Source organism: Hippocampus guttulatus, chromosome 1, assembly GCF_054856545.1.
Source record: "Hippocampus guttulatus isolate MCC_2025c chromosome 1, RoL_Hgut_1.0, whole genome shotgun sequence".
Classification (NCBI taxonomy): domain Eukaryota; kingdom Metazoa; phylum Chordata; class Actinopteri; order Syngnathiformes; family Syngnathidae; genus Hippocampus; species Hippocampus guttulatus.
In genome coordinates, this window is record NC_141261.1 from 20,441,159 (window position 1) to 20,465,632 (window position 24,474).

At 41.6% G+C, this 24,474-nt stretch overlaps 3 protein-coding genes and 1 long non-coding RNA gene across 4 annotated transcripts in view; 2 read left to right on the forward strand and 2 right to left on the reverse strand.

Annotated features, from left to right (window-relative positions):
- Positions 1–3,463, reverse strand: part of ptgfrnb (prostaglandin F2 receptor inhibitor b) — a 48,141-nt gene extending 44,678 nt beyond the window's left edge. The window contains exon 1 of the mRNA XM_086117807.1: positions 3,079–3,463. Within this exon, the coding sequence (XP_085973933.1) occupies positions 3,079–3,139 (61 nt within the window). The 5' untranslated portion in view covers positions 3,140–3,463. The remainder of the gene's footprint in view (positions 1–3,078) is intronic.
- A 1,311-nt stretch (positions 3,464–4,774) lies between these two features.
- LOC147210881 (T-cell surface antigen CD2-like) lies at positions 4,775–10,652 on the reverse strand. Its single transcript, XM_086117820.1, has 8 exons — positions 10,511–10,652; positions 9,688–9,978; positions 9,251–9,324; positions 8,050–8,224; positions 7,889–7,963; positions 7,729–7,806; positions 7,482–7,642; positions 4,775–7,338 (listed from the first exon to the last, which is right to left on the reverse strand). The coding sequence occupies exons 1-8, from the start codon at positions 10,590–10,592 to the stop codon at positions 7,258–7,260; spliced, it is 1,017 nt and encodes a 338-aa protein (XP_085973946.1). The 5' UTR covers positions 10,593–10,652; the 3' UTR covers positions 4,775–7,257.
- On the forward strand, positions 7,239–8,056 carry LOC147210882 (uncharacterized). The gene is made up of 3 exons (XR_015101608.1): positions 7,239–7,349; positions 7,480–7,665; positions 7,770–8,056. It is a non-coding gene; the product is annotated as an uncharacterized LOC147210882 (long non-coding RNA).
- Positions 10,653–15,883: 5,231 nt separating the features above from the next.
- On the forward strand, positions 15,884–23,463 carry pln2 (phospholamban 2). Its single transcript, XM_086117876.1, has 2 exons — positions 15,884–15,976; positions 22,801–23,463. Exon 2 carries the CDS (start codon positions 22,958–22,960, stop codon positions 23,117–23,119), a length of 162 nt encoding a protein of 53 aa, XP_085974002.1. The 5' UTR covers positions 15,884–15,976; positions 22,801–22,957; the 3' UTR covers positions 23,120–23,463.
- The last annotated feature ends 1,011 nt before the right edge of the window (positions 23,464–24,474 follow it).

Below are 24,474 nucleotides of genomic sequence, written 5' to 3' on the forward strand. Positions count from 1 at the left end.
AATGGACTAGCTTTGGGGCTAAGTTTCTTCAGATGGAACAGGAGATTTAAACAAGGAAGGAATTATGAGCAGTTGAAATAGCAGTCTGCTAGAGTTAAAAAAAAGCCAACTAGAACAGATGAAATGTATTTGGATTCAATCCGGGAAATTTTACAAAATGGCGTGTGTGTGTTGACTCCCATTTAGCATGACTTTAAACATGACTGGTGAATTCTGAATGCAGCCATATGGTACCAATAAGAAGGGGTGTACATTTGTTCAACCGTCCCCCCCAATAATGTTGGTCGGGTGAAAAGGACAAATTAATAGTGAAAATATATTTTAAATTATTTATTTTGGTTACTTTTTGTTTTGTTTTTTAATTACAATAACCTTAACCTGACATTTAAACTGGGGTGTTTAAACTTATTATATCCACTTTGTGCTCTAAACATAAAAGGAAACAAACAACAGGCATTTTGATGTAACCGGTTTGGCGGACATGCTCAGACAGCGATCCAAAGGCACACAGTGTTTATGTATTCTTACTGGCTTGGCTGTACGCCTGTCTAACACATTAAAATATATTTTTAATCTATGGCTAGATATGCTGTCCTCGTAAGTGGTGCATATAACTCCAATTCTTCCCTCCCTTCACTGGCTTCCTGTACAATTTAGAGTTCAAGATTAAGATTATTTTATTTCTTTTCATTTTTAATTGGCTTACTTCTCTGAGCTCCTCCACCTCTACGCACATTCCCGGTGCTTCAGGTCAGCGGTCCACACACGACTGGAGGTACTGAGGACTAAGCTGAAACTCAGAAGGGGTCGAACCTTTTAGTTGCCCTTCCCACTCTTTGAAATGACCTCCCGCTAAACGTTAGGTAACCCTCGTTCTGTCCATTTTTGACATTCATTTTAAAACACATTTTTACCCTATGGCTTTTGACTCATCATGAGATTTAGCACTGTATTTAAGGTGTTTATATGGAGTTGATTTCTTGTTGCAACTGTTTTTATTATTGTATGTCTGAATTTTATTCCGCGTGCAGCACTTTGTATGCAGCGATGGCTGTTTTTTAAGTGCTCTATAAATAAAGTTGTGTTGAGTTGAACGTGTGCTCGGATGACTTTGCCAAGGAAGAACTTGGTCCCACCAAACAACTTCCTGTAACATTGGAAATCATCTTTGAACATGGGTGTCAAACTCATTTTAGTCGCGGGCCAATTTGGAGTTCCATCTTCCCTCGGAGGGCCGTTCTGACAGTGAAACCTCAAAATTATTACTTGTACACAACAAATTAATAGATTACTAATTTTGAAAACAGTCAAGTCAATTCTAATACCGGTAGTTTGTTCAATTATTGTTCAAGTGAGTGTAAACAGGATAACAAAATTATTGCAACAATCTCAACGTGATTTATTACACATGACAATTTGACATTTCGGTACAGATTTTAGCAAGTTGGCACACATGATTTGCTTTCACGGGCCACATAAAATGACCTGACGGGCCAAATTTGGGCCCTGGGCCTCGAGTTTGACACCTGTGTCTTAGAAGAAGCTGGTTTAGTTGCAAATTGAGTAAAATATGTCTTGTATAGTCATATCCTGTACAGTACTGTAGGCATTATAAGTTAATATTTCCATGTGTCCACTTGCTATCTTTGATTGTACATTCGAGCGTTTGTTCGCCTCAAATATTTGAAATACCACTCATGGAGCCACAAGATAGTCATCGTTCTTTTCCACCTGTTTAGTGTAATTCTTCTCTGCAGGAATAGTGAGAACTTAAAGAGGTAAATAAGAGCTATCAAGTGCTGATTTCTCTTTTGGAGAATCACACTACATGCACCACAGTAAAGCTTGCAACATTTGAGCATCTGACCCAACACTGAATTCAGCCAACTCCTAACACACACACACAGCTCCGATGACTAAACATATGGTGATGTCAGTATCAGAATCGTGTTTGTCCCTGTGGTGGAAATCTGCCTAATGACTAAGTGGTCACATGGCCCTTTAGTCCAAATTGAGGGCAAAAGTGACAATGACATGGTAGAAACATGCTGCTTCATAATGAAAACTCACCCCAATTAGTGGAAAAGGGGAGCCAGAGAACTAAAACTGGCAAGTAAACTCAAGTGAAACTCTTAATAATTTATAATAAATAATGAAAATCAATCTACTCAGAGCTGTCAGGGTGCCCATTTCTTTTTAGGGGTCAACATTTTGGTTATGGATTTTTACTGAACTTACACGAGAGGTATGTTGCACATACAGCACATTTGACAATAAAGTTCTACTTGACTTGACTTGAAGCTGAACTGAGCTTTTTCTGTTGCCGGTCGCTTTTTTTGGAATGACCTCTGACCATCACTCGTTTTAAAACACATTTCTATTCTTTGGCTTTCAACTCATTGTTTTAGTATTTTATTGATTATTGTTTTTGTGTTATGAATGTATTCATGGGTCATATTTTACTTTATGAGCAGCACATTTTATGCAGTGGTTGTTTTGCTCTATAAATGAGAATGAAAGCACTGGTACAGCGTATTGTTGTGCTGATGACAAAAAAATAAATTAAACAATGAAACAAGTGAACTATTTCTTTCTATTTACAAACAAACCACCTGCTGTCAAGGCAACCAGAGCTTAATATACAACACTGCATTTAACAGCCTGTCGGACTGCTTAACATAGCGTGGAACCTGACAACTACTGTATAATCCAATTTTATTGCTCATGTTCTTTAATCTAATGTAAAATGTAGACTCACTTGCCTCTACTTAAGACCAACATTTAAGCGTATACCGTCGTAAAAAACACAACAGCAAATAGCTATAGTTTTAACAGATTGGGGGAAAAGTGGCTGCTGTAATGGAATTTGAGATCCTTGAGTGAAGTAGGTATAACCGAACCCATAAGCGTGTGGTACCGACTTAAATATTTGCTTCGTAAATATTCAAAATGAATTTCTCTCGTAGCAAATAGGAAGTGCATTTTAAAAATGGACATTCGTGAACTCTGATTGGCATCACGCGCGGTGCGTATCTCGAGGTAATTTGCTCTCAACCGTCAAGCAAGGAGACGTCTTACCGAACATAAACGTAGCCCATAGAAGCGCCAGGACGTAGTTCTTCATCGTTTTTCTCTCCATTACTCCAATATATCCTTTATCCCCCCACCCCACTTCTTTCTTTGTCCGGCGTGGGGGGTAAAATTGTCCCCGTGCTGCCGCGGGTGTCTGTCGGACCCTTGAAGAAACTCTGCCAGGCACTTTCAGCACCGCTCGCCGGGCGGAGCCACAGCACAAATGGGATGCCCACCACGATTCCAACCTAGCCGATAAATCGATAAATCCACACACCTTTGGGACCTACATGGGCCTGTACGTGGTTGGAACACGGGACCGATTGCAATCTGGATACGGGATGTGAGTCACACGAAGGCAGGTACAAGACGGGAGAGCGTGGCCGGAAGTTAGGTGGGTTGAAGGAGAAGTAGGGAAGTGGGGGGAGAGAGAGAGAGAGAGCGAGAGAGAAGGAAAAGGAGAACTCACGCTGGTTTTATGCTGCATGACGTATTAGTTTAATTAGTTTTTATGTGACACATTCTGCCGGCGCAGCACGGTCTCCAAGTGATTTTCTTCACTGGCACAGCTCAAAATCTCTCTCTGCTTTTATTCCAGAATGAGCAAACATTGCAGACTTTAACTTTTCAACGGCTTGTTTAACACTACGTCATCACTCACCTAACAGTGGTTCAACATAAGGCCCGAGGGCCACATACTGGCCACTGCTTTCTGTAATGTGGCCAACTAGACATTCATTCACCTCAACTCAGTTTTATTTAGAGAGCAATTAACAACTGCAGCAATAACAAAGCGCAGTACATAAGATCCAACATAAAATACAGTAAAGGAAACAATATGAATGAAATAAATAATAACATACTTTTCTCAAATAAAGAAAAATTAAACCTACAATGTCAAAACGTTGTTATATTTTTGCTGTGCATATCGGATGCTGTTTACTTAAATCTACTAATCAGAATTAGAATATCTTTATTGTCCCAAAAGAGAAATTCATGTTTCAATTCAAGACAGAATAGGCAATGACAAAATAACATGAGGCATATTTTAAAAAGGCATAAAGCACATGTTCAGTCCTGAGCTAATACCATAAATAGACAATTATTTTTGATGACTGCAAAAAATAAAATAAAAGTGCAATAAGCAGCTGTGCAAATGCACAATAGTAATTAAAAACATGTGCAACCTAAGATCTCATTGCCATTAAGTGGATGCATTGCAAATGAAACTTCAGCTATTTTGTCCTCCTCAGAGCCCAAAACCGACGGCCTGAGAGCAGAAGGTGAAACTCCATTTGAAGTAGATAATTTGGACTACTGTATACAAACTAGCATTTGCCTTCCTTAGGACCGGTTTATCATAGATAGCCATGAGCCTGCTGACATCCTGATATTTTCCCAGCAGTTTTAACAAGGCTAAGCAAAGTTGTTATTCTAACAAAGTACGTATTCCAAAAGGTATGTTGAAAACATTGCATCTATTCACGAATAGGGTCCGCCATCTTTTCCTCAATGTGGCATACCTCAACCTTTCATGCTTGTTTTATTTACTAACAAATCAGAGAGAGTTGGTGAACAAACTACATATCAGACAAACCCACTTACTGTATCTAGCTAGCTCGCAACTGCTGTTCTTTGTATCATTTAATCTGGTATCCTATTGCCATCATATACTGATTTTACCAACATCAACACAACAACATCATGATCAACAGCTAATTATAATATGAAAACAAAAGTTAATTAATTACACTCGCATTGTACAAATATGGCTCCAGCTATCTATAGATAGAGATAGATATATATAAATATAAGTTTACTTTAAGTTTAAAACAACCACCACTGCATACAAAGTGCTATCCGTGGAGTAAAAGTCATACAACAAAGTCATTTAAAACAATAAATTAATCACTGAAAAAAGTAAGCACCATAAAACACAACCCCAATGATGACAAGCAATGGAAAATGGACAAAAGGAAAATGTAATGGAGCAAGTGTTTATTTTGCAGTCTTGGGATTGGAAATGTCACTTATATGCCCAAAACAAAATAGTATGTTGTTTATCCATTGCAATGGTATTGTATTTGTTTTCATTCAACTAAACCTCTTACTGTTTGTCAGTGTTTTCAACGCAGTTGACAAGGGACATGTTCCACCATGCCACACACACTTAGCAAACATTGAGTAACCCTGGAAGTACCTCGGCAAGAGTTGTGCAGCTTTGGAAACGTCAGTCTCAAAGGTCAACCTTAGCTGATACATTTGAGGATGTGAAGAGTGCAACACCAAGTGTTTGGTGTACGTGTTTGTGTGTGTGTGTGGGGGGGGGGGGTGAAAGCACACTGTCCACTTCATGTCTTTTCCTCACTTGAAAGACTCGAGTGACCTTTAGTCATGAAAAAGTGCCATAAAAATACAATTGAATATATGAAATTAACACAACACTACCATCTTGTGGCCAGCATTGGAATGTTTGTTTTTTGACTTGTACTTTAGCCAATCTTTCATTCTTGTGCTCACATCAATTAAATGCGACCCTGTGAATAATTTAGCAGCAAGTGTAAAAAAGAAATTAGTGATGCATAAACATCATTACTTTTCGTGACCACAGCTCTAAAAATTAGGGGCCTATCCCAGCTGTCTTTGGGCAGTAGGCAGAGGACACCCTGAACTGGTTGCCAGCCAATCACAGAGCACACATAGACAAACAATCATTCGCGCTCCCAATCAGGCTGAGGGACTATTTGGAGCAGGCATGTCCACTTCCGGTCCTCGCGGGCCGCTGTCCTGCCTGTTTTCCATCGCTCCCTCCTGAAACACACCTGATTCAATTGATCAGTTCATCAGCAGGCTCTGAAGAAGCATGAGAACGATCCTTATCATTTCAAACAGGTGTGTTGCAGCAGGGAGAGATGAAAAACAGGCAGGACAGCGGCAATGTTTTTGGAATGTGGGAGAAAACCAACACAGTCACAGGGTGAACATGCAAACTCCACATTAAATCCGGAGCCCTGAATCAAACACTGGACCTCTGCACTGTGAGACGGACGTGCTAACCAGTCGTGCTAACCGTGCCACCCTACAAAGTTTAATATCAATATAATTTGCGGTGCAACCAAAGCAAACAGTCTGCAGTCATCCGTGAACAAATTTCCACTATGCAGAAGCATTGTCAACGCGCTGAAAACCACAAACACATCTGCGCAGAAAATGTGACGCGTCTGCTTTGTGTTGAGCGGAGAACGTTGCAGAGGCTTACAAAACTCACAAGCCACCCTAACCCATTTACCATATTTATTTCAAAAAAAGTTGTCTGCTGATACATTTTGACATTCTCACAATATGAGCGTATTTAATGAGTCCAATTGATATCAAATAAAATTGTCAACATGACAAATGCTAAATTATTAAAATAATGTTTCAAATTTATTTTTACGTAAATAAAAATAATAAAAACAACAGTACAAAAACTTTTATTGATACGAATTGTTTCACACAATAAAATTGTGACATTTGAACTCAGATTTAAAGTACTGTCATTTGATGTCAAAAATGTCCAGGTTGAATGAAAAGTAACTAGACATTAGAAATTGTTAAATGTTTATTGTATTGCTGAAACCATTGTAAATTGTTTTCCCCCAAAACTGACAACACAAATGGGAGTTTGTTATTGTGTTATTTCTTATTACTAATTTTCTAAGTGACTGCTAAGATAGCAGCTTATTTTGTTTTTCTTCTCTTCTTATCTTACTTTCATTTTCCCAAGTAATAAAGAACATTTGTTTCAATACATTTGTAACAATGATGTGGGTTACCAATTTTTAACAGTAACTGAGAAGTGATGCCAACATTTCATATAAAACAGCTTGCCAATATTTAATATAAAACAGTCTGCACCCCATTTTCAAATGTCAGGAATTTTCATGCTACCATATTATCTCAATTGTTTAATTTTGCTTGCCCACTTGAAAAAAATATTTTTTTTAATCAATTGAGTTAGGCAGGTAATAGGTCATTCGTGGTGGAAGAATTATTTTATAGGTCTGATGATGTTTGCAGCACAAGAACCTGGCACTTCAACAGAGGTGTGTCGACCTTTTATATGTACAGTGGTTAAATAAGTGAACTAAATAGTGTGCGATGATGATGTTAATGGTGTCTGCAGGGAGGGTGCCTCACATGCCGTCAGATTCTTTGTGCTGCAACCTTCTTTCTCGGCTGAGGAAGAGGAGGAGCCTGCTGCTGTGTGTTCGTAGATCTCAAGCCCTAGAAAGGAAGTAAGAAACAAGTGACAGCCAGTGGACAATTTGTAGTTGTTTAAGCCTTAGGAGCAGGGGTTGTGAAACTTTTGAAGACTAGAGTTTGAGAAGCCCCTCTTTCCACCTTGTGCCACTAATCTTTCCTCAGACCTGTGTTGGTCTTCTGGGGCTGCCCTGAGCTTGGCTTGGAGGCTCGCCGCGCTGCCGACGTCCAGGTTGACCATGCGAATGATGATGCGGATTAGGTGGGTGATGACATTGCTGATGCTGTCCTTCGGGGTTGGTCCACCCCAAACGAAGCTCCTCCTCGTCTGTTGGAATTGGACGAACAAAAGTTGTGAATAATTCTTATTTTCTATGATAGATAGCCCATTCCTTTGTTTCTGTGTTGCCTTACCTTGTACTTGTTTTTGTTTTTCTCGCATGGCTCGGATGCAGCAAACAATTAAAATGATGACCAGCAACAGAGCAAGGCCTGATAAAGACAAATATGAACTGAGAAGGACTTATAAGACGTGCTTGAAGTGTTGTACATTTCATTGGTGAAGCAAATTTACCTCCCATGCCGGCCAGGATGCTCACCATGATCCTAAAATCAAGACCAAATAATTCTTTGGGGAAGATAGATGAGTCTGTAATGATGCCACAGTGAGAGAGGGACATGTTACGGCAACAACAGAAACAAACTACGAAGAACATCATCATGCATAATACTCACTTGAGCCAGTGCAGTTTTGTATCACACCCTCACTGCTCATGGAACTGACATGATTGGAAACTTCGCATGTGAATGAATCATCTACCACCTTTTGGGCAACTTGCACCACAGTCCGCTTATTTTCCTGGGGCAAAAGCTTATCATTCTGAAACCACTTGACAGTGACTTCCGGCATCTACTGGTTCAAAAAGATACACACAGTAGTTCACCTGCCAACTTAAATGTTATTTATGACAAGAATATACACATGCGTAACTATGTTCAGTACAAAAAATGTCGCAAGATTCTTCTCAATTTACAAACATTGAAAATGCGTGATTTTACTCTGGTTCAAACTTTGCACATGAAATATCAATTAAAAAATTTAAGTGCAAGATGCAGAGATAAATGTATATGTGTGTGTGTGTATACTGTTTAAAGACACATACCAACAGAGCTCTCTCTCTCTATGTGTATATATATATATATATATATATATATATATATATATATATTATAAAAAAAAAAAAAGCACGTCGACTTCAGAGTGCAGAGGTACCGGGTTCAATTCCAGCTCCGGCCTCCCTTTGTGGAGTTTGCATGTTCTCCCCGGGCCTGCGTGGGTTTTCTCCGGGTACTCCGGTTTCCTCCCACATTCCAAAAACATGCATGGCAGGCTGATTGAACGCTCCAAATTGCCCCTAGGTGTGAATGTGAGCGTGGATGGTTGTTCGTCTCTGTGTGCCCGGCGATTGGCTGGCAACCGATTCAGGGTGTCCCCCGCCTACTGCCCGGAGATGGCTGGGATAGGCTCCAGCACCCCCCGCGACCCTAGTGAGGATCAAGCGGTTCGGAAAATGGATGGATGGATATCTATATATACATATATATGGATATATAGATATATGTGTGTGTGTGTGTGTGTGTGTGTGTGCGTGTGTTTGTGTGTGTGTGTGTGTGCCTATTTGCTTGTACTACAGAAATGAAAATGTGGAAGCCTGGATGCATTTCTAGGTGTTATCGTTATATGAAAATAACGAACTGTAAAAAGAACAGGGAAAACGTTTGTTTCACTTTGAATTGCTCAACAAAGACAATTGAAGATACGTTTATCTTCATAATTGTTGTCTTATTGTTCAAAAAAAAAAAGTAATTGTCTTTTGGCAACATTGGAGAAGAAAAAAAGAAAAAGAAAACACTCAACTCGTGTATTCGCTCTTACCTGACCAGGCACACATGTGAATTTCACATCGGGCAAGGCACATTCCATTTTCAAGCCTGGCTTCGAGACAGGATCTGATCAGATTTGAAAGAGGAACAATTATTCTCCAAAGCTACTGGCAACGTAGCATATAAAATAATTACGTTTCCAATCCGTCTTAACCCTTTACAGAGCGATGAAATACTTGGAGATTAAGTTATTTAACAGCAGAAAATCATTGTAGGATCTTACTTTAAAAACAAACATTGATAACCCTTACAAAAACATAGGGACTATATTTTTCTAAAATCATCAATGCATATATTGTAAACATCAAAAAAACTAATGAAGGGCTGATTGGAAGCGGGCTGGTACATTTAAATAAAAAGGTAGTTATTGAAGCAAAATGTAATTTCAGTCATAAATAAAGTGGAAGACAACAGGCAGTGGACACATACCCAACACACACAAATATAGGCTTCTCGGATCGATTACGAGTTTCCCTTTTTTATCATAAACCTCAGGCACGTATATGCCTTCACTGCTTCTCGCCAGGTTTGTCAGCTTCAGGGAACCGTTTTGAAAAACATCGTCCCGCTTTCCAGTAACCATCCGGTCTGGTCTTTGATCAAAGATTTTGGTCTTGTTGTGCCTCCATCTCAAGTTTTCGGATTTTTGTAGTTTGTGGTGGAGAGGCACAGCAAAACGTCCGCCGACAGGGGCGTAAGCGTCACAACCATCCTGAGAGTCTGGAACAAAAGGAAAGAACATTCAGAGATGGACCAATTGTTTTATACCTGAGTAGTTTTGCGTGTTTGTCAAATATGGTGATTTAATCACTCAATTGTAGTTGCTTTTCTTTCTTTTGTTCCATTTAGTCTAACTGCACATTAACCTTGTTTGCATCACTTCCTGTTCTTTTTTTCACACCTCCCACCTCAACAGGCCATCTCAATAAACTAACTGGATTAACATGTAACATATAGTAGCTTTGAATTTTGAAGGCAAGTACACAAGACTGAATTTGTCGTTTAAAAACAGCCCGATTACAAATTTATTTTATACTACAGGGAGATGACAGCAAAGCTCAAACCCTGAAAGAGGAAAAGCCAATATTTTATTTCAATCACAGTTAATTATTTTTGTTGCCATAACAATGTGAGATCACTCTGTAAAAGTAGCATTCAAAGATGAGCAATCATTGCGCTTCCAAGAAAGAATCTTGGAAATGGAAAACCACATGGTACTAAATATGACAGAATAAGTTTTAAAGTGTTGTACCTGCGGAGGTAAGACAGCAGCAGAGCAGGAGCACGGAAACAATTGACAAAGCGACCATCTGCACCATCACCATCAGCTTCATAGTTGGCTGACAAGAACTACTGCTTGAACGTTATTTCCTGTCGAAGCAGTCAGGACCACATTTCTCTGCGTGGCCTCAAAAAGGAAGTCTTTCAGGCCCCTGTCACCCACCCCCAACATGACTTAAAAAAATGCACCTTAAGCAGTTTTTACGTCATTATTATCATTATTTAATTTTCCGCAAGAGAAGGCACCCCACAAACGAACTCAGCAATTGAATTTGGAAAATGTAATGGGTCTGTTTGTCCATAAGGCAGCGCTGTGACACCTATTGATATATTAAAAGATTACCTCAAAACTGTGAGACATATATGCTAAACGCTCGACACCATGCCGACTCAAATTCATCCATCTATTTTCCGATCCGCTGAATCCTCACAAGGGGTGCTGGAGCCTATACCAGCCGTCTTCGGGCAGTAGGCGGTGGACACCCTGAACCGGTTGCCAGCCAATCGCAGGGCACACAGAGATGAACAACCATCCATGCTCACACTCACGCCTAGGGACAATTTAGAGTGTTCAATCAGCCTGCCATGCATGTTTTTTGGAATGTGGGAGGAAACCGGAGTAGCCGGAGAAAACCCATGCAGGCCCGGGGAGAACATGCAAACTCCACACAGGGAGGCCGGAGCTGGAATTGAACCCGGTACCTCTGCACTCTGAGGTCGACGTGCTAAGCACTGGACTACCGGGCTGCCCCAAATTCATATTAATATTCAAATTTTATGGGCCGTTCTCTGAGAAGAGCAACATTCAGCTCCTAAAATAAAACCAAAATTATAATTCATTACTATTCACTAATGCAAGTAAATAACTATAACTTGAGATCTTAAAAAAGAGATAAAATATTTTCCACATCTTATTTATGAATAACAGTAATAATTTATACCGGTAGTAAGGATACCATTCAGGTTGAAGACCTTAACATGCTACTGTATTAACCATAGTGTTGTAACATATCACACACACAGATCAACGCACACACAGTCGGCCGATTAATCGGTCAACCATCCATTATTATCCAAATCGTATATCCTCAGGGGGTTCACGGGTGTGCTGGAGATTATCCCAGCCGCCTGGACACCCTGGACTGGTTGCCAGCCAATCGCACGGCACATATTGACACACAACCAATTACGCTCACAATCACACCTTGGGACAAGTTAGTGAGCTCAATTAACCAACCATGAATGATTAAAAAAAATAAATTAAGGTGTTTTATTTATTTGCATCAAACTGTAATCCATTAAATCCCAGAGCTCTTTTCTGATATTTTGGTAACTTTTTTTTATACAATGTGAGAAGAGAGAAAACAATGTTAAGATGTCTCTGTAGGCCAGGGGTGCCCATTAGGTCGATCCTGATCTACCGGTAGATCTAAGACAGGCCCCAAGTAGATCCGAGGAGTGTCGAGGAGAAAAAAAACAAAACAACCATTTGTGTGTCTTTGTACATGTTAGTAATCTATTTTTTGTGTTAATATACACTGCACCCTAATCATCTTATCAGTCTCATTTTCACAAAAAAATATTTAAATAAATAAAATAAAGCAGGTAAATCTTAAATTTACGGTGCTGTGATTACATCACCGGAAGTTGTTAGCGCTCAGCAGTCTGCAATTGCAGCTTGTGATCTTTTATCGTCATGATTCTCATTCAGAGTTTGCTTCGTGTACAATTCACTGAGGGCACGAGCAAAGAATAGGAATCTAGGAGGGCCCAGGGAAGCACTTTAAAACGGTACGTGTGAGCTACGATAGTTAACAGGCTGCAAAAGTGCGTCGTATGCCTCCGTTTCAAGCTGTTTCTCATCAAGCTGTTTCTCATCATGGTGTGTGTGTGTGTGGGTGCGCGTGTGCGCATGCGCATGCGCGGGCCGGTAAGGGTAGATCCCGGGAGGTTAGTTGATCGAAAAGTAGATCCAAAAAGTTTGGGCACCCCTGCTGTAGGCCGTTTAGTGTGACTACAGTATTGTTGGATGAATCCCTCTCTGAGAGCGTCAATCAGAACGGAGCATTTTATTGTGTTTTTTGTGATACAGCCCGTGGATTGGATGTCATTTAATTGTGTAAATGTATCTCATAAAACCCAGTGTAGACTTTAAGATCAGACAATTCAGTTTGGCCGTCTTGCATGAATCAAAATGTTGTTCAACTAAGCTTTATCAGAAAATAGCAACGACATTTTTGGTTTTGGAAACGTGAGATGGTATTTCAACTGGATTTGTGGCTTTTCAGGAAGGGGAGATGTTTAGTGATCACATAAAACACAGTGAGTTCTCACATCCTGCCTGCTTGTGTTCCTGTGTGCGACACAGATGACCCTGTTCTGTTAAATGGGCCTTTATAAATAGAACAGATATTTTTCCACTGCGGGGTCCAACATCCGACCAAAGACACCACACCAACACTCAAGGTCCAATCACTGTCTTTTCCCACAAAACGCCACAGCCAATCGGCCCCACATGACAACATCACCATGGCAATCAGAATTATTAACTTCGATCAAGTCAGAGATCTTTTTGTTTTTTCGACATCTAAAATCTTGTGTTTTGGGTCTCAGTTCTGTACAACAAACAGTATTTGCCTTCAATTTACTGTATGACTCAAATCAGGCAAGGCAAACATACCACGTTCCTGATGTCACTGTTGATGTGCACAACTTGTTTTAGTGCACTTTTTCGGAACAATGACACGGCTCAAAATCTTCCAGGGTATTGTGCGTGTGCAGACAGGTATCTTGCCAGGGTGCCAGCCATTGGATTTGTGTGATTAAATGAGAGACGCAATGGGGGCAACTCCCATGAACCCCTGCTGAGAATCTTTAAAATAATAATCACGATTATACTGAAATAGGAGGGCTACATTCAAGATGTGATGCTTCTTGATGGAACTCATCAAATGGAGTTGTGAACACACTTGGTATGTTTAACATATATAGAGTCGTCCAAAATTGTACTTAAGTATTCTTATAAGTAAATCCCTTTGAGGTTATTGTTGTCTGAACTGTCAGCGTTTGTAAGCAGACACAGATGACAGGACATAAGATAGCTGCTCCTTTGTTTTTGTTTTTTAAGTCCAATCATCCATTTTACAAACCGCTTATTCTTTATTCGGTCGCTGAAGCCCACCTGTCATGTAAATATAGATTTCTGCCCGGTTTCAAGTAAACGCATCACTTTGAAGACTTTGCTTCAGTGGGGCAGTGACGCAGAGAATGCCGTCATGTGACTACGTGGTGAGTCAAATAAGTCAAACGTCACTTGGGTTGGCGAAAAAGAGTCATGTGACACGAGACTTTGACAAACCATTATAGACTCTAGCAACAAATATAATTAGCGGGTAGAATTTAGCTTAATGTAATGCCGTAAAAGTAGTCTTTCTTCTTACCAAAATTTGACAAATTAGCAGTTTTCAACAGTTTCTGACAAGGATTGGTCCTGGGATTCACAACTCCATAAATATGAATATAAATATCATTAATCCTGCTTTTATCTGAGGCAGGCCTGTGGGGATAATCTTGGTGAGGGCCACTCCACATAGCGGTCTAAATCTGGAGCACAGTGGGAGTGATGAAAGGGCAATGTGGGAGATTGGGGAGAGAGGTATGGGGGTTTCTGGGGGTAATGGGGAGATTCGGAAGAGGAGACGGAATGTGTGTGAAGCTGCCAACAGCAGCAGTAGGTCCTCTAAAGTAAACAAAGCTGATGTGTTCGAGACTGCTTCCCTTTTTCCTCTTCATTCGCCAGAAAAACAAGAAAATAAAAAAATGGAGGACAGAAAACACTTCCCATAAATATTCTGATTGAAGGTTGTTGACATGTACAGCACGCTGAACTTCATACCAAAATTGATCCTCGTTCAATGCAGAGAATAAAGAATGTATGACTCCGAGTACTAGACCTTGCACAGATTTGATCCGCTGGATCGGATGGGCATTTAGCATTTTATGCACAATCGGAGATCTGTTGTAATATCAATTTGCCGATCAATGACATCATTGTTCGGCTCCGAAAAATGTATTTAAAAAAATGATCCGGGGTATTTCAGTATACAGAGTAAGATTTAAAAAAAAAATCCAATGTTTTTAAATCATTGTAGGACTTTTGGGGGTTGTTGGGTTTCTGGATCTCCCATTAGTGTTGGAAGTTGACTGGACAGTAACTAAGTGTTTTAAATTGATTGGCCCATCTTTTGATGACATTGGTGCTGAGTGATATACTTTTTTTTTAACTCGCTGATTGGTGATATTAAGCCTAGTGACCACAGTTATATTGTCTGTCCATATCTTTTTGCTGCACCATTTGTGTTCAGTCTATTAAGATTAAAGGACCACAACCCTTATTCCCACTGCCGCAAAACCACGGGTAAACGCTACTTAGCTTTAGCATCAAACTAAATTGGATCTCAAGGAACCACTTTTTTTGTGATTCCACTGTCCATCTCCATATGTCCTTTTTTTCTTCAATTGTTATCACCTTTTCAATGCTGCAAGATAAGATGTGCTGACATGCAGGAGAAGCTGTTTCATTCTCTCTCATCCTCTCACTCCAGTTTTGGGTCAGTCATTTTTTCACCATGTAAGGCTACAAAGCTGTGCAGCTCCTGGAACAAAAAAAAAAAAACCCCAGATGTGCAAAAAAAAAAAAAACCTCATTCTTTACAGCAGGAAATAAAAAGTCTGAGTCCAGTTGAAGAAGACAAAAACACAGAAAGCATGTGAGCTGCATTTGCTAAAGCCTGCGTAAGACCATGAGACTTTTTTTTTTTTTAATCTCTGGCCTCAAAGCAATTGTGAACTTCTCAGCCAGTTTATAACCGGCTGTAATCAGATAAATGACGACAAGACTGTCACACTTTTGGTACAGTTCCTTTCTTCGCACACTTTCACATTTCAGCCAGGAATGAATCTACTTTAAGTCTCCTTAAGCTTTGACAGCTTGTCTCATATGCCTGCTGAGAAAACATTTCTATTATCTTTAGTTCACACACACTTAATATCAAAACTCTCCGTTATTCTTCTAGTATTTCTGGACCAGAGCAGGCGATTTAGTTTTTACTTTTACCTCTTTTGTTTTTTAAATTTATTTTTTAGATTTTGTCCAAGTGGAGGATGTAGCCCAGAGGTTTGAACACACAAACACAAACTAATTTTGCCCCCCCCCCACCCCCCAAAAAAGTTAACTGACAACATACATTTTATTATTGGGGACTGGTAAGTCTCACGCTTCCAAGACCCATAACTCTCTCTCTGTCTCTTCTCTCTCTCTCCAGCTCGCTCTCTCGCACTCCTTCCTACCCTCCCTCCCACTCTCCTGTTTACAGCCTCAAATATCTGACATTTCTTTGTCTTTCAAACACCAGTCAGACCTGCTCTCATCTGAAAGGTAAGTAGCAACATCCTTATAGAACCAAGAGCTTCATCACGAATGTGTCTCGGTGTTTTGTTTTGTTTTTTTGTTGCCTGTTGCGTAGAAGGCAAGGTTTTAGTTTGGGGCTAGGGGAGAGACTTTGAATTACACAACCTCATTTCAACTTTTCAGTTACTTCATTAGGTACACTGACTCAAAGTAATGAGATTCAATAGAGGAGCTGTATCCCAAATTTTGCAGTTAGAGAACTCGAATAATGCTCAGCTTTGGTTGAGTTAGTCAAAATGAATTCATTTCACTGTGTATTTATTCATTTGTTTGTTAACATGGGTGTGGAACTGTATTATATCATACTACAGGCGTTCTCCAATATAGCACTCACACTCTAGCTAAACAAGGTAAGCAAAAATATTAGAAACACCTCTAACTACACATGTTGAATTTATTCAATTTTATGTTGAATTTACTCAATTTTATTTAATCAAGCCCAAAATAAAATCATCTGGATCTAGATATATTTTTAAGTCAAGTCAAGTCAACAGTATTTATAGAGCACTTTCAAACAGCCATCGCTGCATACAAAGTGCTGTACATGGAGCAATTTAACATGCACAATAAACAGTAAGACAAATCGGTAATAAAGGCGGTAGAAAGCACCAAACAGTAAAACCAAGAACAAATCTAAGTCATGCTGAGTCGAATGCCAAAGAATACAAGTGAGTTTTGAGGAGGGTTTTGAAGATGGGCAGCGAGGAGGCTTGCCGAATGTTCAGTGGGAGGTCATTCCAGAGAGAGGGACCAGCAACAGAAAAGGCTCGATCCCCTCTGAGCCTCAGTTTAGTTCTTGGTACTTCTAATAAGGTCTGGTCCACAGACCTGAGGCGCCGGGCAGGTGTGTAGGGGCGGATGAGCTCAGTGAGGTAAGGTGGCGCGAGATTATTCAGAGATTTGAAAACAAATAAGAGGATCTTGAAAATAACTCTAAAATGAATGGGGAGCCAGTAAAGGGATGCCAGAGTAGGAGTTATGTGCTCCCTCTTACGAGTACCAGTCAAGAGGCGAGCAGCGGCATTCTGGACCAGCTGAAAGCGCTTAATGGAGGACTGGCTGACTCCAAAGTAAAGGGCATTGCAGTAATCGAGCCGGGATGTGACAAAGGCATGAATTACTGTCTCAAAGTGTTCATGTGAGAGGAGAGGTTTTATTTTGGCCAGCTGTCTAAGGTGAAAGAAGCTGGATTTAACAACGGCACCAATTTGCCGATCGAGTTTGAAATCACTGTCCAGTTTAAGGCCCAAGTTTGAGACTGTTGACTTAAGATAAGGAGACAGGGGGCCCAAGTCTACAGGATGGAATGTACAAGGGCCACTGGGTCCAAACAATATCACCTCTGTCTTCTTTTCATTGAATCTCGAGAAATTTTGTGCCATCCAGGTTTTGATTTCTTCCAGACAGGATAGGAGTGGCCTTAATGAGAAGGCGTCTTTCTTGCTCAGTGGGTCATAGATCTGGCAGTCATCTGCATAGCAGTGGAAGGGAGTACCATGTTTCCTTAAGATGGAACCCAATGGGAGCAGATACAGTGAGAACAGCAGAGGCCCCAGAATTGAGCCCTGTGGAACACCACATGACAGGGGAGCAGTGCGTGACTCAGAGCAGCCAAGGCTGACACAGAAGGTTCTGTCAGCTAAATAGGACCTAAACCACTCAAGAGCACTGCCACCAATGCCCACCAAGTGCTGCAAACGAGTCAGCAGAATACTGTGATCCACTGTATCAAATGCTGCAGTTAAGTCCAATAAAACTAGACACACGTGGTCTCCAGAGTCATTTGCCAGGAGGATGTCATTAGAAACGCGTAACAGGGCTGACTCCGTGCTATGCATCGTCTTGAAACCTGACTGGAAGACCTCCAAGATGTTATGTTCATCCAAGAAAAATTTCAACTACATGTGCACCACTTTTTCCAGAATTTTGGAAATGAAAGACAGTTTGGAAATTGGCCTGAAACTTGACAGCACATCTGGATCAAGACCAGGTTTCTTGATCAAGGGTTGGGCCACAGCATGTTTAAACTGTTGGGGAACTACACCAGAAGAGAGGCTGCTGTTGATGATATCCAAGACTGATGCGCCAACACTCGGGAGAACCTCCTGAAAGAAGTGCGGGGGAAGAGAGTCGCAAGGGGAGCCAGATGGCTTCGTCTGGCGAACTACATCCTCCAAAAGCGCCAAGGACACAGTTTCAAAAGAATTTAGCACAGCTGAACATGGAACATGGACAGAGGGGTCAGATGCGGTATTTGAGACCGGAGTCCTAGCTGTAGAGACCTTATCAATGAAAAACTGAAGGAATCTGTTGCACATCTCGGGTGAAGAATCCGAGCAAGTAGGCAGAGGGGGTTTGAGTACAGAATCAATCGTTTTACATAGTGCGCGTGGGTTGTGACGGTTAGCTTGAATAAGGTCCGACAGATATTCTCTTTTGGCCTCTTTTACTGTGAGCTGGTAGTTACGCCAGCAGTCTTTCCAAATTTGATAAGAGACATGCAATTTGTCATTTTTCCACTTGCGTTCGGCTTTGCGACACCCCTGCCTAGCTGCGCGGGTAATGTCGTTAAACCATGGCTCGGGTTTAGGTTTTGGGAGCACAGTTTTTGAAGGAGCCACCAAATCCAGGATGGCACGGCATGATGAGTTGAACCAAGAGGTGAGTTCCTCTGTGTTAGACGAGGGTACGCAAAGGTTATTAAAGGCATCAGAGAAACGACTAGCAGTGCGAGGGTTAAAAATTCGGCGTTTAAAACTAGGAGCGGCAGATTTCACAGCAGCATGCGATAAGACTATGTCAAATAAAACTGCCATGTGATCAGAAATCCCATTTTCAAGGACTTCCAGATTTGACACCGGTAGACCATAAGCAAGGACAAGGTCTAAAATATGACCTTGTTCATGTGTCGGGCTGGTCACATACTGCACGAAATTAAAAGAGTCGATAGTCGATGTTAGCAAGCACGAGGCGACGGGGTCGAGGGCACACCACGCCGGAGCAATCGAAGTGTGTCTCAGATCCCGTTTTAGCTTCACGAGCTGACCGCTACGTTTGCCGCCGCGGCGGCGACGGCGGCGGCGCTTCTGTGAAGGGGGCGAGCGAACGCGGAAGAGATTAGCCGGCAGGTTAGCCAAGAACGGAGGTAGCGTCTTTTCACCACCGTCTTGCCAAAACGCGGCCGAATCTCCGACGTGTTGTTGAATCAATAACAACGATCGGCGATCATAAACCAACCGAGACGCTGTTAGGGAGGTAACAAGCATTGCGAAAAGTAAAAAAAACCCGAAATGGCAGGAGCGTCGCCGAACACACTGGCGCACAAGCGGCCATCTTGGGCATCTCGTACACGGATAGTCTCCTTAAATGCATCTGAGGACTTTATTTTGAGCACTGGATAAAATAACAGTAAATTAAACAAACACTTTTTTTCAGTGCAGGATGCAGTGCAAATTTCAACCACAGCGATGAACAACTGATTAAAAGAATACATCTCTGACATTGTCAATCAAAACCGAATATTAAGGTAAAGCCTAAATGAAAGACTTGATGCTCTGGCGAGTGAGTGCGCTTCTGACTTTGGACCGAAAGCCTCCCAGGAGCAAAAATTCATTGCTAAATTACATCGGCTCATTGCACTGAGAAAAAAAATGGTGTGCTGAATTTATTCAATTTTATTTTGTCAAGTGGCTGCACACAACAGAATCATCTGGATTTAGTTACATTTTTACAAGTAGATGCATAGACTACTCGAGAAATGTATCTGGATCCAGATGATTTTATTTTGCCCAACCTCTTGATGAAATAAAATTGAGTAAATTCAACACACCCTTTTTATCAGTGTGGCTTAGAAAACAGGCTTAGTTTTCATCATTTAATAATAGAAGAAACATGTTTTCTTTCATGACTTCTCCATCATCACTTTGACTCGTCTCTGCAATGCGGATAGAGTTTCCATAGCAGCTGAAACCCAGTTAGATGGAAACTATGAATGAGTCTGAAGATAAGGTATGTTGCTGCCAAGCAGCGGCACCCGTCAGCTGTTAAAAGTGAGAGCGGACATCATCACGGCTTCAGATTCTGATGTAGAGGCTCACCGTATGCTCTTTTCAAGTTCTTTGAGGAAGAAGGGTGTGATCATGCATCATCGATTGCGAACTTCGAACGGCGCAACACTTTTTGTACACAAGCAGCCACATGACTCAGCACGGCCACACTGGAGCGATGCCATGTGAAGAGGAGCTAACAATAGCCGTTTGTATTCACTGACTGAATGGGAAGCTGTCACCTCTTCCTCAGCAAAAATAAACAAACACAAAGAATGTAAATATTCTTTTGCAAAATATGTGCTTGAGATCAAACAATAAACCCGGCTGACGTTCTTACACGAACGATAGCTCCCGCTGAATCAAGGCCAACTAAAGTGCAGACAGCAAGCGGCGACACAGAGATGACTTGGTGAAAAATGAAGATTTAAAATCCGTTTTGGACTAGACGGGAGCTAAGTTTAGCAGTGGCCTCGAAAGCTCCTCGGCTTTACTGGGAACACTGAATTATTTTCACTCATTAGCAGCGAGAAACAGGATTACTTGCGCATTGTTCCACGAATGAACAGCTGACAGTCTGACTTTGACGGTGCAATATTGTTGCAGTATACGACAAATGTTAGAGATGTAAAAATGCAAAATTCCATTTGACTAGGTTGACACGACAAAGTAAAAATAAAAATCTGTGTGAACTTGTCACGTAGCAAGGTGGTGGTGGACCCCAAAAAGCAGGCAGGAGGGAGGAGCAGAGTGTATTTGAAGAATTGTATTTAAAACAAAGAAAACTACATCCAAAACAAACAAAGTCCAAAGTATCAAACAAAAACCATGATTAAAACTAAAACATAATGAACTAAACATGACAGAAACTAAGCGCAAACAGCAACACACATGGCAGTAGCAAGAAGCAACAATGACCCGACACCGAGTGTTCGGGCAGGAGTCCTTTTATACGACTAATTACCAAATGGCCAACAGGTGTGCAGCTGCCGGGGGAGCCCTACAGTGCCACCTGTTGGTCCCTAAACCGAATCATGACAGAACTGAGAGGAAAATACATCTCTTCCTTAATTAAGGACTGAAATGACACGACATTCAGTTGCTTGGATTAATAGGATTGTTCCGTTTTTAATCACATGTTTATGTCTTTTTAACAGCTGAATGGCTTTAGTTAGCATTTGCTGACTTTCTTAAGTGAGATAAAAGTGTTAGAAGGAAGTAAATTGTGAATCTCTCGACCTTGCAAGTTTGATTTTCTCGGATACTAGTTCAGCTGGTTAGGATATGATCCTTGATGAAAATATTTCCCATAGAGTCTCATCAACATCTGTTCTTCACTCCCTGAAGTTGTCATGCACAGCGTCTCAATACTTTGCTGCAGACTACTGTCCAATAATTTGAAAAATGCAAAAGCCAGGCCAGAGGTTGGAAGTATGAGCAGACCGAAAGAGTTATCATGTGGGGAACAAGGCGATAACCTGTCGAGTTATAATCGGGGACTGAAGAGTTCAGGAGTGGAAGAAACATATCAGAGTGATAACGAAATACAGTAGTGGTTCATAAAAATCTCTCAAAGCTCACTAGCCAGTAAAAATAGCAAAGAACTTGGCAGAGGTGACCCACAAGTGCAAGATGGTCACTGTTAGCAGCAGCTACTAATACAAAAGCATGGTCACCTTGTCCCATTGGCATTGTTCAGAGGAAATTCCCGCATCGGAGCGTAAAAGGAATTCAAAGCCGCGATGAAAGACATTTAAAACGGCATCCCATGTGCTCACATTTATCTCCCATCAAACTCGGCATGTGACAAGACTTTTATGGCGCGTGACCATGCTGGGGAAATGTGTAAAAGCAGCCGTGGCGACTTTGACTTCACATTGTTGTCATGACATCCGATGCTGCCGCTCCTGCTAGTCTGGGATACCACCTCATCGGACCTCAGATGGCGCCTCCGACCAGTTCTCTTATCATCACCGCCATGTGCTGTGCCGCAGCGGCGGTCGCATGATCACAAGGGACGTCGAGTGGAGGCAGCGGCATTTTGAAGCAATTGCAGGCGCTTGAGGGAGGACTGGCTGACTCCAAAATAAAGTGCATTACAGTAATCCACCCGAGATGTAACAAAGGCGTGGAATACTGTGTCTACGTGCTGTTGCCAAAGTAGAAACTTTACTTTAGCCATCTGTGTTAACTGGAAAAAAGATGTATTTAACGACATCTTCCTTGAAGAAGCTTCTTGCGCCCTAGCGCCAGGTGCCCGAGGCCATAGTGCCGTACGATGCGCCTCCAGCCATGGGTCGTCTTGGTAATTTCGTCACGTAGTGCCCAGTTGCTACGGATCTCGAGTTTGAAATTGGATGATGGTTGTCTGAAAAACTGCAGGTACAGTGAAAAATCTAGCTGCTTCAATTCAACTATTGCAAATGCCCACAACCTGGATGACTCAGAATCAAAACAGATTATTTTCCGGCTATTTGCTAGCGGACCTATCTCACTGGCAGAAGTTACCGGTACTTGCCTAGATGGCCGTGGTCCTGCCTCTTGTTAAAGGTAACATTCTTACAGGGGCAAAGAGTTCGAGTTACGGTTTCAAGTCCCAACTCAACCCCTTGCTGAATCTGTACTAGTGCACCCTTGCCTTAAGTTTTCTGCTCAATTTATTTTTGAGTTCTAATTATATATTAGCTATAATACACGCAGCAGGCGGGTAACATTAGACTTCTTCCTGTTTTCTTTCACCTGCAGAAGATTCAAAGCATTCTGCTGCATAACCAGCCCGGACCCGAACTCCTCAGCAGGCGTCCTGCGCTACCTTCATGTCCTGATTCCCTCATCTAAACTCACCATCTCAACCTCGCTGTTGCCTCTCTTCAGCCACACAGCAGACCACAACAGCCCAAACATGGAGCGCGTCCAGCACATCACCAAGTCGGCCATCCGCCGTGCATCCCAAATCGAGGTGACTCCGCAGGCCAAGAGGAACCTGCAGGAGCTCTTTGTCAACTTTACCCTCATCCTCATCTGCCTGCTTCTCATCTACATCATCGTTCTGCTGAGCAGCTGATGCTGCGTCTGTGGACCATGAGGCACCCTCACACTTCACCGATTCACTCCATGTGTGACTGCATGTCTCCCTACTGCTGCTCCAAGCCTGTCCCAGACTTGGGTGCAATTTATTTAAGCTGAAGAATGAGTGAGCTACAGTAAACACCCGCCCGCAGTATAGAACGTTTTGCACATTTCCTACAATGTGGCACATTAACTGTAAGAAGAAAAAAAACAATGTGTGAAACTCACAGCTACTCAGGACTTCCACGGGATGGTTTATGTCACACTCCCATCCTGAGAACGAAAGAAGAAATCATCACTTAATGTACACTGTTAAATAAACACATAGCAACAATGGAATCATTGAGAACATCATTTGCTGTCTAAGATGACATTCCCACGGCCTCGTCTTGACACATGCCTGACAATCAAAATGACCTTTATAGCATAGGGTTGTTACGGTAAAAGGTAAGATTTGAGTTGAGCCGTTTTCACCAAGAGACATACAGTACAGTACATGCATCTAAGCTACTTCAAGAGGAACTCAACTCCACTATTTTGAATGCAAAAATACAGTGTCACACCACTGGTCAAAATACGGTACTCTGATTATCATTGTGTTCATGGAATAAGTATTAAACAGAATAATCAGTGTAAGACGGTGCCATGTTGATCATTCGCTGCAGACCAGAAGTGACATCGAAGCACCAGGAGATTTACCCGCTGCCCGTTGTCGTCTGTCGGCTGACAGATTGCAGACAGCAATGGATTTGGCGGGGCTACACAGTTGCTCTGTCCGCCACGTCATCTGTTATGCATGGTTGAACACTACACTGTCAGAGAAGTGTTGTAAAATTCCACCTCTTCCCTCATTCTGCACCGCCGTGCATGCAGCACATTTGTTGCCTCAAGATTGAGAATCTTGATGTTTTTATGGTTGTGTGTCTCTATATTTGCCCTGCAACTGACTGGCGACCAATTCAGGGGTAGTTTGCCTTCTGCCCGAAGTCACCTGGGATAGGCTCCAGCATCTTGCCGAGACCCTCTTCAGGATAAGCGGTGCTTAAAATGGATGAATGGATGAATGGATGTTTTTCAGACAAAAATGAGTGAAAATAGTTGTGTGCCATATATATGAGTGAGCCCGTTAAAAATGGATGATCACATTGCTTCGGTCTGAACTGCAGTGTGCAGATTCATTTCGGATTATTAAACTACTTAGGATTGGCTGGCAACTGATTCAGGGTGTCCCCCGCCTACTGCCCGGAGATGGCTGGGATAGGCTCCAGCACCCCCCGCGACCCTAGTGAGGATCAAGCGGTTCGGAAAATGGATAAACTACTTAGTTGGTTCATTGTTTTATTTATTGCA